The sequence below is a fragment of the Micromys minutus genome, assembly GCF_963924665.1.
Source record: "Micromys minutus genome assembly, chromosome: 7".
NCBI classification, from domain to species: domain Eukaryota; kingdom Metazoa; phylum Chordata; class Mammalia; order Rodentia; family Muridae; genus Micromys; species Micromys minutus.
Window position 1 is genome coordinate 11122576 of NC_137976.1, and position 12502 is coordinate 11135077.

The 12502-nt window shown below is 41.7% G+C and overlaps 1 protein-coding gene across 6 annotated transcripts in view; it reads left to right on the forward strand.

Moving 5' to 3' along the window:
• APP (amyloid beta precursor protein) overlaps window positions 1-12502 on the forward strand; it is a 220783-nt gene that overhangs the window by 158366 nt on the left and 49915 nt on the right. For all 6 annotated transcript variants that reach the window (XM_080918641.1, XM_080918642.1, XM_080918643.1 and 3 more), the window contains 2 exons: window positions 3532-3660; window positions 5030-5129. In XM_080918641.1, the coding sequence (XP_080774767.1) occupies window positions 3532-3660; window positions 5030-5129 (229 nt within the window). The remainder of the gene's footprint in view (window positions 1-3531; window positions 3661-5029; window positions 5130-12502) is intronic.

Here is a 12502-nt window from a genome sequence, read left to right on the forward strand (position 1 = left end):
TCCAGTAATCTCCTAATGAGATTGACAGGGGACGTTCCTATCTTGCTCTTTGTCCTTTTTACTTCAGACCTTTAGCAAAGTACAGCCTCCTGCCAAGAGCCCAGGACCAGAAATGAGATTCAGCAATCTAAATCCAAATCTTCTCCGCTGTTATAAAGGACCGCAGTCAGTGTGCCTTGCAAACTCAGCACCGTTATCTGCCCTAGCCACGGTTTTCTTTTCTGCATAATTTTAGCTAACTCGCCGTCACCACTGTCTGAGAATGTTAAACGGAAGATTTCAGGTACACGCCATAAGTTTGACATAGCTTTTATTTCACTGCATGGGAATTGTTTTATTAGAAACTGTTGAGGTTTTACTGACTAAGTCATAAGTCAGCCGTCATTGTAGGCATGTTGGTGTAGTACCAAGCACAGTCTATGCACGACCTGTAACTGTCCCTGAGTTTAAAGAACTAGGACTTCAGATGAGAACTCCCAGAACTCTGTTTTTCACCATCCAGTTACATCATTGTCAAACCTATCTGCGCCTTGCTAGAAATCTAGCGTGATATTTTCTAAGACGTGGTGGCCAGGGTCCAGAACTACGGAAGCAGACAGCTCTTTCCTGAACACTGAGTATCCATGCCACAAGGACCACTGTGTCCCCTACCTCACTTCAGCTCACGTGATCCTTCCTCTGCCATAGTTGTGAGGTGGAGAGAAAAACCCTCACTGTGCCCTAGTCTGGGATGAAGATTTGATGAGGTGCCACCCTAAAAAGCAAATCACCCCACCCAGCCTAGTAGCCAGCCCAGCCAATGCGGCTGCTCACTCAGCCTGCCAAACAGTGTCTTCCACGGAGAATCAGCAACTGTTGAAGCAGTAATTAGGGGATAAAAGATGGGGCTGGAAAGAGTTGGAGGTGCGAGCCAAGCACAGACAAAAGCATCTTGAGTCCTTGTTGATGGACCAAGCATTAACATTAAATTAGTCAATTGATAAAACATTTAATCCTGAAATTTCTACTCTGTCTCTCCCTCTCTCTTTGTCTCATTCTTCCTCCCTCCCTCCCTTTCCAGCCCCTCTCTGAAAGACAATGTCTTCTGAATTGTAAAGATATAAAAATTGAAGTCCTAATGTTGATTTTTAATGAGCATTAATACACAGTAAGAGGGCTAAATGTATGCATCTTATGCTGATGTGAAAGACAGGAAACTAGTCTGTGAAAAGCACTAGTGTTAGCTCTAAGACATGACCTTCACTATTCTCTGAAAGATGTTTTGGATTAATATAGAAGAGCAAGGCCAGGCTACAGCATCGGGTACAGTTGCATTTTGGTGACAATTCTTTCAAGACAAGATCCCTTAGAAATTCATTTTAAGTGGCCAGCCCCTGGGGATAGATGAATTTAAAAAGATGGTGAAAGAAATCCTTACATTAGAAATTGAAGGGTTTTTTTCTTCTTTGAACTCATAAAAGGAGAGAAAAATGCCTTTTCTTCAAAATAATCTTGTCCTAGAGACAGAAATGGAATAGACAACTTAAAGTGCATTAGGAGTCATCAGAGAAATGCATCATGGGTAAATGCAGTAGTGCTACCCTTCTGTCTCCAACCTTGAAAGTGTATGTAGATTAAGGAAGCCAGCGCCAAGGTTATATAATGTCCTGGTTGTGCAGTGCTTCATATAAAATGGCTCTCAGTGCCAGCAACAGCCAGCCTTTAATTTCTGACTTGTAAAGATTTCTTTTTAGTTAGTATAAATCTCTCTCCTTGAATATATGCTTTATAGGTTTAGCTTATCCATTTTCTGTCTTAGTCCTTCTGAACTATGAAAGCAGGTCCGCTGTTTCATAAATCAGGCTGCATGCCTCTGTACAAAGCAGACTTGTGATAGATAACATGCTACCCAGGCCTGTGTTTAAAGCGAGAGTGTCACTCTGCCTTGCAAGTGTGATGAAACATTTAGTCTAGCATAAATAAGTAAACCAAGCAGATGCGGGCAGGTTATTTGGATTACATGTGGCTTGTTTTGCTTTTTAAAGCACAGGGGCGTGGCCTGTAGCCTGGGTACTGAAAGTGCAGAGCACCTACTGCAGGTCGGGCACCGTGGACGGGCGCTCCTGATGGGCTCCTGGCCGACAGGAAGTGAGACCTAATCTGGGCCTGTGGCTGGCCTGTGAAGAGAGGGATCTAGCATACATAAGAGTATAATAAATACTGAAGGCAACTACTGGGTTTTGCACAGTACTTCCTGGTAGGAGAGAAAAGGGCATTTTGAATTGCCAGGAGAATGCCTCAAAGTTATATATAGTGTTAAACACACACACACACACAGTATATATTTCGGGGCTGTGCACAAAACATGGTAATATGTGATATATATATATCACATTATATATTTCTATATATATAAAATGTTACCATGTTATATATATAATACATATATGTTATATATATATCTCAGTATATATAACTTTGAGGTATTATACAATATATAATATATGTAATCATATGTCATAATAATATACTATATATTATGTATAGTATAACAAGAACACTGTAATTCACCCTCCAATTTACCACATATGTACACTCACATGTGCAGAGGTGTGATATCACATACACTCATTCATATATACATATATACTTAACTTCCCATACATAGTTTCTGGTAATAAATTTCATACCATCCAACTGTCTTTCAATATGTGGAAGATGCATTATTTAGTAACTGTATTTGTGTAAACATTCTCAAGTCTATTCCTGACATGTCTTCATGCAGGATGTATATCCCTGCACATCATCGTCTGAAACCATAGGTCAGGGTACCAACAGGAGGAGAACTGCTAGAGACAAAGGGAACTTAAATCCTATTAAAACAATACTTTCATGTAAAGCCGGAATTAAAATGAAATGGAACCAGTTAGAATAAAAGCTCAAAGCAGAAACACTTAAGAAACTTAATTGTTGCGGGGAATTTTAGCATCTGATTGTTTAAAAGGAGCTTAATTAAATTTCAAAGTAAAATAACCACAGTTTAATGATGGCCTTTGTTCTGGAGGAAGGTGGTGCTCCGTTGAGCTCATCAGATATTCCTTGCTTATGGCTGAGTAGCAGCTAAATTGTCTGTTATTTTCTTATTTGGGTATTGCACTACTGTAAGCTACTAATGAAGGGATTATTTGTGAAGCATTCATTTTGGTCTCGGGGCTGTGCACAAACATCATAATGTAATCTCAGGAACACTTCCGTGGGAAAATAGAAAAATCTTACTGAAAGCTGGGAAACCCAACATTTATTCTCCTTCTGTGGCACAAAGCAGCTGTGTAAAAAGAACATGCCGATTTAGGACGGTGTCAGAAATACTGAACATGCATATAATTTATAAAAAGCAAAAACGACCTGGGTACCCATTCATGAAGAATTGGGAGAACTAGCCACAAGCTCCCTTGCAATGCACACATCATGGGGCCCTTGGACTCAATGCTCGTGGAAGAGGTAATGTTTTGCACACTCTTAAAACCCATGTTCTTCCTGTTTCCCTCACAGCCTCATCATGTGTTCAACATGCTGAAGAAATACGTCCGTGCGGAACAGAAAGACAGACAGCACACCCTCAAGCATTTTGAACATGTGCGCATGGTGGACCCCAAGAAAGCTGCTCAGATCCGGTCCCAGGTGAGCTCTGAGTGTGGGAACCTTCCGCAGCTTGCTGGGCTACTTGAGGGAGATGCTGTCTCATAGGTGAGGGACAGAGAGATCACTGAAGTATGTTTGCTATTCTTGCTGAAGACCTGAGTTTAGTGCCCAGCCCCCACATTTCACCACCACTTAAAACTCTAGGTCCAGGGGATTTTTTTTTTTTTTTGGCTTCCTCTGGTTCCTGCACAAATGTCTGAATGCGCACAAACACACATACATATATACATAAATAAAATCAGGTGAATCTTTTACAAAAGCAGGAGTGTTTTAGTAATGTGTGCCTTGGTGTTTTCTAAGTCTCCCCAGTAATATGGGCTATAAAATTCTGAAGTATCTAGAGCAGCTGAAACATTTAATGCGAGTCATTAATCTTTTAAAGCTCGCCACCAAGTACTCATTAATCATTTAAAGCTCGCCACCAGGACTGGAAAGTGATTCACAGCTGATAAAGTGGGACCAGAGTTTGGATGCCACTGGATGTAGTAGCACCATGAAAGCTTAGACAGGATCCGAGGAACCCGCTGGTTAGCTAACAGAGTCAGATTAGTGATCCGAGAGGCCCTGCCTCACTCAACAAGGTACAAAGCAGTAGAAGAAGATTCTCAGTGTCAGCCCCACGCCTCCACACACAAACATTTGCATGTCATCCACATGTTCAGCTAAACACATGCAAATATACATGTACACACACACACACATACATACATACATACATACATAAAAATAAAGAATAACGCCACCAAAATGGAGGAAAGAATAACTCAGAATAGAAAGCCATGAGGCTAATCCGCTACACCAAGCCCAGTGATGGTAAACTCTACTATAACCGTAATATTTAGGTTTACTGGAGTCCAGATAAAGACTGGTAATTCTTTTCTGCTTCTTCATTCCCAGAGGTTGAAAAAACACGGTCTGCCTCCAGAAATCTAAGATTTTAAATTCTCTCGAAAAAAATAAAACTAAAAATGTTTGCCTTCTGTACAAAATATCCAATCAAATTCAAATATCCCTATGTATTAGAAAATTCTCAAGGAGGTTTCTGTAGGAAATAGGATATTTAGGAAGCTTCAGTATGCGGAGTCTGGTGACAGATGTGGTCTTTGAAATCGACTGTTACAGGAATGCAGGTTACTGGTAAATACGGAAAAATGAGACGCTAAAAATGAGACAACCAAAAAGCCCTTTAGTTCAGCATTCCAGGTGTGTGTGTGTGTGTGTGTGTGTGTGTGTGTGTGTGTGTCTGTGTCTGTGTGTCTGTGTGTGTGTGCATGTGTGTGTGTAGGGTGCGGTATTTGTCACTGTTTCCTTAGCAGATTGTTCACCTGGAGCTATCATGTTCTAACAGGTTATGACACACCTCCGTGTGATCTACGAGCGCATGAACCAGTCTCTGTCCCTGCTCTACAATGTCCCTGCGGTGGCTGAGGAGATTCAAGACGAAGTTGGTAAGTGAGCTGTCCTTGGGACGTTCTTTGTGAGGTATGCCTTACCCCAGGACGGATCAGGGCCGAGAAATCTCTGTGCCTGTCACCCATGCCCATGTGCCTACAGGTTGTAAAGTGCATTTTGTGTGTTGGTGGAGGGGGCAGTCACACATGTGTGTGAGTGAGTCTGAAATCCTTTAGTGCACATGGCAGCCAGAGGAAGGAAGATATCAGATGTTCTGCGCTGTCACGAGTTCCCAGGAGACAGTCTCTTACTGAACCAAGAGCTCGAGTGGTGGACAGCAAATCCCAGCGATTTCCCTGTCTCTGCCCTTAATGGTGCCAGGATTCCCAGGCCACGTGTTTATGCATGGATGCTGAGGTTGAAAACCTGGCTCCTCCGGTTTACACAGCAAGCTCTCGAGCCCACTCTGCGCTCTGTCGCCCCAGATCGCCTCTTACGGGGAAGTCATGTTGTGAGGCGGAAAAGTGGAACCTGGTCCAGAGATTGTACCGTGAGTCAGTTGTTGAACCGGATGTGGGCAGGGCTATTCTAATTCATCCAGTCTCGTAGATAGACGCTAACTCTGCTCTTCAAGAAGAGCAGCTTTAGTGTACCCTGTGCGGCTAGAGCTCAGTTTCCCACCTGTCTTTCCCTTCGTTAGATTGCTTGTGACTGCACGTTTCAGCTATGATCGGAAGACGGAGAGAAGTAATGAGTCCTCTAGATAAGACGCCAGGAACTGGGCACAGTAATTCATGCCTGTGATGGTGGCACTTGGGAGGCTGAAACAGGGGGATTGCTTCAAGTTCAAGGCCAGCTAGTACTTCATAGTGAGTTCAAGACCAGTCTAGGATGCACAGTGAAACCTGACTCAAGAAAAAGATAAAATAAAATATATATAAATGAAAAAAGAATCCCCACAAGGGACAGAAATCCCAAAGATAAGTTATACTCTCCCTGAATTGAAGTTAAAATTTCTAGATGCGTGTATTAAATGAGTGTGGGGTTAGTGAACCCTTTTGTCCCGTGTGACTTACATTACAGTAGCATTAACAACATCAAACTATAGAACGAAAAGCCATTATAAAGGGATGGGAAGGGACTGTAGTTAAAGCCACTAGTTACATCTGGCACTTTCTGATTTCTAATTTGCTCCTAATAGAGCTTCTGATCTGGTATTACACTCCTCTAAACATTAGCCACAAGTGAGTTGGACAGATGGTGACTCAAATCCCAAAGTGTTGTAAAATGCCCAAGAATGGGACAACCCGGTAAACCTAAAGTCTCAGTGACAGAGAGATAGATAACAAGAATCACACTTTGCTTTCTCGTTCTTTCTTTCAATAAAGTAAGAAACAGCCATGAGGGCAGATCAGGAACAGTTACATTAAAACGACAACTAGAGGGATGGACTAGTGGGGAAAGTGCAGGCAGGACCTGTAGAAGACCTGGATGGATTAAGATCCTTAGCACCAACATTTAAAAAACAAAACAAAAGTCAGCCATGATAACATACATGTACCTGTAACCCTACCGTGGAAACAAGGGCAGGTGGACCCCAGGGGCTTGCTGGCCAGCATTGTTCCACCTGTCTCAGTCGATAAGGAGGAGAAGCCATTGAAGAAGGCAACTCAACATCAACATATCAGCCTTAACACACACACGTGTGTGTGCTCACGCACACAAACACACAGGAATCCTGTCATTCTAAATATCCTGGACGCCACATACTTACAGAAAAACCATTCTAAGATCTTTCATGTGGAATTCTAGTTGCTTCCATTTTAAAATAGTTATTTACCATAGGAAAAACCACTTGCTGTAATGAACAGCCTGTCCATTACAGGCCTCTCTGCCCTTTAAGATCCTTACACAGAAGGTTATGGTAAGAGTTCTTCAGGGGAAATGTGCTTCCTTGGTTGTCCTTAGTAGGCCTTCCTGGAGATATATATATATATATATATATATATATATATATATATATATATATATATATATATATATGCTTTTGTTCATATTCAAAGTATTTCATAATAAAAGTGTGATTTGTTTGTTGTTATCCAATGTGAGGAAGACCCTCATAGGATTCTTGGGATTTGCACCTTACAGTATACGTAGTAATCTGTGCATTTCATTCACCCACCATTTCCCTAAGTTATCAAGTTTTAGGTTGGAATCAGTGCAGTACCGATAAGGAGAAAGGTAAACTTCAGACCAGTTGGCAGAAGGGTGAAATTGGAAACATACAGATGCTTAATGCATAAATGTTGGTGCCTTTGTGTACGTTGACCGGGATACACTTAATGCAGTCCATCCATAGCTTGGGAAGAAGTCGGCATCACACTGCATAACAGTGGTGGCTGCTTTTGAGTAAAGGGTTTTATTTAGGCTGAGGAACTGCCAGGACCTGTGTCTCTTTAATGACATGGGCATATCTCGCTCAGTAAATTATGCTTCGAACCTTAACTCTCTATTATGGGCCAAAATGGGCGAGAAGAAGATGCCTTTCCTACAGAGAGGATCTGCTGCGTGGGTGGAGGTGGGAGTTGGAATCAAGCCTATAAGAAAGAGTAAATACACAAACAAACCGTATTGACTAGAGCACGAGACTCAGGGTGTCAGAGAATTTAGGCCTGGATCTTGTTACCCCATTATGCCTCCCTGAGGCGGCCCATCTGCTTATGCTACAGCTAGCTCGAGTGAATCCCAAACCTGTATTCCAGTAACTACACACATGTGGCTTCCGTCATCAAACATCTTGTATGCCTTAGAGACTCTGAACTGGTCCTTCTCAACCTTCCTAATGCTGTGACCCTTTAATACAGTTCCTTTTGTTGTGGGGTGACCCTAAACCATAAAATGATTTTGTTGTTATTTCATAACTGTCATTTAGTGTTATGAATTATAATGCAAATATCTGATATGCAGGATATCTGATAGGCAACGCCCAACGTGGTCACAACACACAGGTGACTCTGGAACCATACATTTGATCTTGTCCTGCTTTCTGTGGTCTTACTCCACTTCAGGCTGGTTATCTGAGCCTTTGCCCCACATTGGCTCTCTCAATCAACGTCTCCCTCTTCCGGATGGCCTGAGCAGCTTGGGTCTCTGTCATTGAAAAGTCACATACCCAGGATCCAAGTGAACCCTCAGGACTTCTGTTAACTGACTAACTAAGGGGGTGGAGCAGGAAGCAATGGTTTGGTAAACTGACTCAAGTCTTCCTGTGATATCAGTGGTCTGGACATCTTACGATAGTTCCCCTTGAAGTACCGGACCATTGCATACAGAAGGAGCAGGAGGTCTAGGGAAGGAGACAGGGCCCTCAGCCATTCTACACCCCTTCAAAGAGCAGTCCTCTGGACATGGGGCATGTCGACTTTCAGTAAGGCTTTCTTATATTTCGCACAAAGACAGCCTATGAGCTAATATCAACAGTGAAGAAGTCTGTGGCCATATCCCCAGCTTATAATTGAAGAAACCGACTCTAAGGAGTCCACTTAGGATAGTGAAGGGATAAAACTGGCAGAAGCCAGGGTCTGCCTGAATCCCACATCTGTGTGCTCCCTGCCACCCATGATGACACACAGTGAGTTTTCTTCTGTTTAACCTCAATGTCTACACATAGGTCTTGAACCTGGGAGGCTGTACTCTACCTTGTGTTAAATTTCTTGTCTCTAGCACAGATCCTGTGAATGCTACTGCTACTGCCACACATGGTCTTTGACTCCAAATTTAGCAAAGAGTCTGGTGTGTTTCATAGGTTTCCATTACTGTAGTCTAAAAATGAACCAAATCATCAAGCTTCAAGGTAGATGGCTCTTAAATTATGAGACGATGTTTCTTAATAGTCATAAAACCTTCATGCTAAGCTCCTTCCTTGATCACTCCCATAACCACTGCACAAAATACCTCTCTTCTCTGCAGCAATGTTCCCTAAAGCTGCTGTGGTTGATCTAGTCACCAGAATGATGTCATTGGCAGTGGCAGCGAAGTAAAGAATACAGTAGACTGCCCAGAACCCTTCTCCATATAAGGTGGTTCTGTGTCACACGGAGCCTTAACACCATGCCCTGTGGTCATATCCACAGCTTACATAGTCACGGCGTTGATTGGTTGGTTAACCATGCACCTGACTTGACTCTCCTAAGTATTTTTCTGCTGTTAGTTTTTTTACAAAAGGCTGAGCTTTTATTATTTTGCAACATTTAATAGAGCTTAAATTATTACTCACAAATTCCAAAGCATATATACAATGTAATATTTTTCCTTTAAAAATGTTTTGCACCCTAAAACAAAAGAATACACCATCTTCTCAGCACCTCACGGTACCTTCACCAAAATTGACCATGTAGTCGGTCACAAAACAAACCTCAATAGATATAAGAAGATTGAAATACTCCCATGCATCCTGTCAGATCACCAGGGTCTAAGGCTGGTCTTTAATAACAACAAAGACAACAAAAAGCCCATATCCACATGGAAACTGCACAATACTTTACTCAAGATAGCATGATCAAAGAAGAAAGAAAGAAATTAAGGATTTTCTAGAATTTAATGAAAATGAAAACACAACATATCTAAACCTATGAGATGCAATGAAAGCAGTACTAAGAGGAAAACTCATAGCTCTGAGTGCCTCCAAAAAGAAACTGGAGAGGGCATACACTAGCAGCTTGACAGCACAGTTGAAGCTCTAGAACAAAAGGAAGCAGATACATCCAAGAGGAGTAGACAGCAAGAAGTAATCAAACTCAGAGGAGAAATTGACCAAATAGGAAAAAAAAAAAAAAAAGAACCATTCAAAGAATCAACAAAACCAAGAGCTGGTTCTTTGAGAAAATTAACAAGATTGACAAACCCTTAGTCAGACTAACTATAGGGCAAAGAGAGAGTATCCAAATTAACAAAATCAGAAGTGAAAGTGGAGACATAACAACTGAAACTGAGGAAATTCAAGAAATCATCAGATCCTACTACAAAGACTTATACTCAACAAAGCAGGAAAATCTGGAGGAAATGGATGAATTCAAAGAACTCAAGAAGTTAGACGATAGAAAATCAAACAATCCTATTAAAAAATGGTGTACAGAGCTAAACAAAAAGTTCTCAATTGAGGAATATGGAGGGGCTGAGAAGCATTTAAGGAAGTGCTGAACATCCTTAGGCATCAGGAAAATGCAAATCAAAACAACCCTGAGATTCCACCTTACACAGAATGGCTAAGATCAAAAACTCAGATGACAGCAGATGCTGGAGGATATGGAGAAAGAGAAACACTCCTCAACTGTTGGTGGGGTTGTAAGTTGGTGCAACCATCTGGAAATCAGTCTGGTGGTTCCTCAGAAAATTGGACATAGTCCTACCTGAAGACCCTATTATTCCACTTCTGGGCATATATTCCAGAGATGCTCCAACATACAGTAAAGACACATGCACCACAATGTTCATAGCAGCCGTATTTATAATAGCCAGAAACTGGAAAGAACCGAGATGTCCTTCAGTAGATGAATGGATACAAAAATTGTGGTATATTTACAGAATGGAGTACTACTCTGCTACTAGAAACAATGACTTTAAGAAATTCCTAGGAAAATGGATGCATTTAGAGAATATCATCCTGAGTGAGGTAACCCAGTCACCAAAAAAAAAAAAAAAAACAGACATAATATGTAGTCACTGATAATTGGATACTAGCCCCAGAAAGCTCCGAATACCCCAGAAACAACTAACAGGCCATATGTGTATCTGGGTAGACTGGTAAGGGGGGGAGCAGGTGGGAGTAAGGGAACCCGAGAGACAGAGACAACAACATTGTTTGCAAATAAGACAGAAGGGCTTATTTTATTTCGTTTATCCTGTTCCTACTTGATTTTCAATAAAAGTGACTGCTACTTCCATGTAGACATGACCACTGAATTGGGTGCTTGAAAACATGTTTTCATATCATAGACAGACAAGAGGACCTTCCTTTCTTGACTTCATTATTGTCTCAAAGCAAAACTCTTGTTCTCCAATATCACTAACTGGATTCGTGCCCTGCTTTCAGCTGCCGTTATTTAAATGGGTATCTCTTTGACTCCCTCTGAGAAAGAACAAGGTTTTGTTTTGTTTTGTTTTTTCCTAAATAAAGCCACTATTTCCATGCATGAAAATGACTGGTCTAGTGCAGAATTCCACACAGGAGAATTTTAGCCTTCAAATGAAAAGGCACAAAATAAGATGGTATGTCCAGTTTTCTGACAGAGTGATTCTGTGTTGAGATGTCCCCAGACAGAGAGGTCAGGGAACGGTCTTTTCAAAGAGGACAAGAGGCTTTTAACAGATAAACTCACCCAAACCGCCAAGTGTTATTCTTTAGATACATTCATGGGTGTCATACAGTATAGGATTACATTTTCTGACTCAGGGGTTTGATTAGGAGATCGATGGACCATCTGTCTTTAGGAAGATTTGTTGAAGTTACTGATGAGATCATGTAAATGTGTCAAACATCCCCTCTGGCAATATTGTCACACAGGTATTTCCAGTACTCAGTGGGGGGAGGGGAGACCTAGTCCTTAGTGGTGACACTCAGAAAGCGCATTCTCCAAGAACAAATGCTTCTTCAATCAGTCTCCACCATCTAACCAGAAAGTCAAACTGTTGACACTAAAGTCGAGAATCCAGCTCAGTGTCCTGAGCTGCTTTTCTGTTCTGTGTGTGGACACTGGCAGTGTCACCCAGATTAAACATGGTCCATGTCGTGGTGACTCAGGGTGGATTTCTTTTTTCAGATAAACTGATACCTTTCAAATTCTTGACCCATTTAATTGGCTTCTTTGCTTTGTTGTTCTTGTTCTTGTTGAGTTGTGTGAGTTCTTTGCCTATTCTAGACAGTTAACTTCCCAGATACACAATTTGCAAATATTTTTCACCCATTCCATGGGTGTTTTGGTGTTTTTTGTTTAAAAGTCTTTGCAAGTTTTTTTTTTCACTCTTTTTCATGGATATTCTCTGCATTTACATATCAGATGGTATCCCCTTCACAATCCCATCACCCTCTCCCTTCCATTGCCTCCATGAAGGTGCTCCCTCTCCCAACCACCCTCTCCTACCTCAGCACCTTAACATTCCTCTACACTGGGAAAACAACCCTTTGCTGGACCAAAGGCCTCTCCTCCCATTGATGCCTGAGAATGCCATTCTCTGCTACATATGCACCTGGGGCCATGGGTCTTTCTGTGCAGATATATTGGTTGATGTTCTAGTCCCTGGGAACTGTGGTGGGTTTGGTTAGTTAATAATTTTGTTCTTCCTATGGGGTTGCAAACCCCTTTCGCTCCTAATATCTGATTGGAGCAACTGAACACAGGATTTGTTTCGAGTCGTGGTTGAAGGGTGTGGT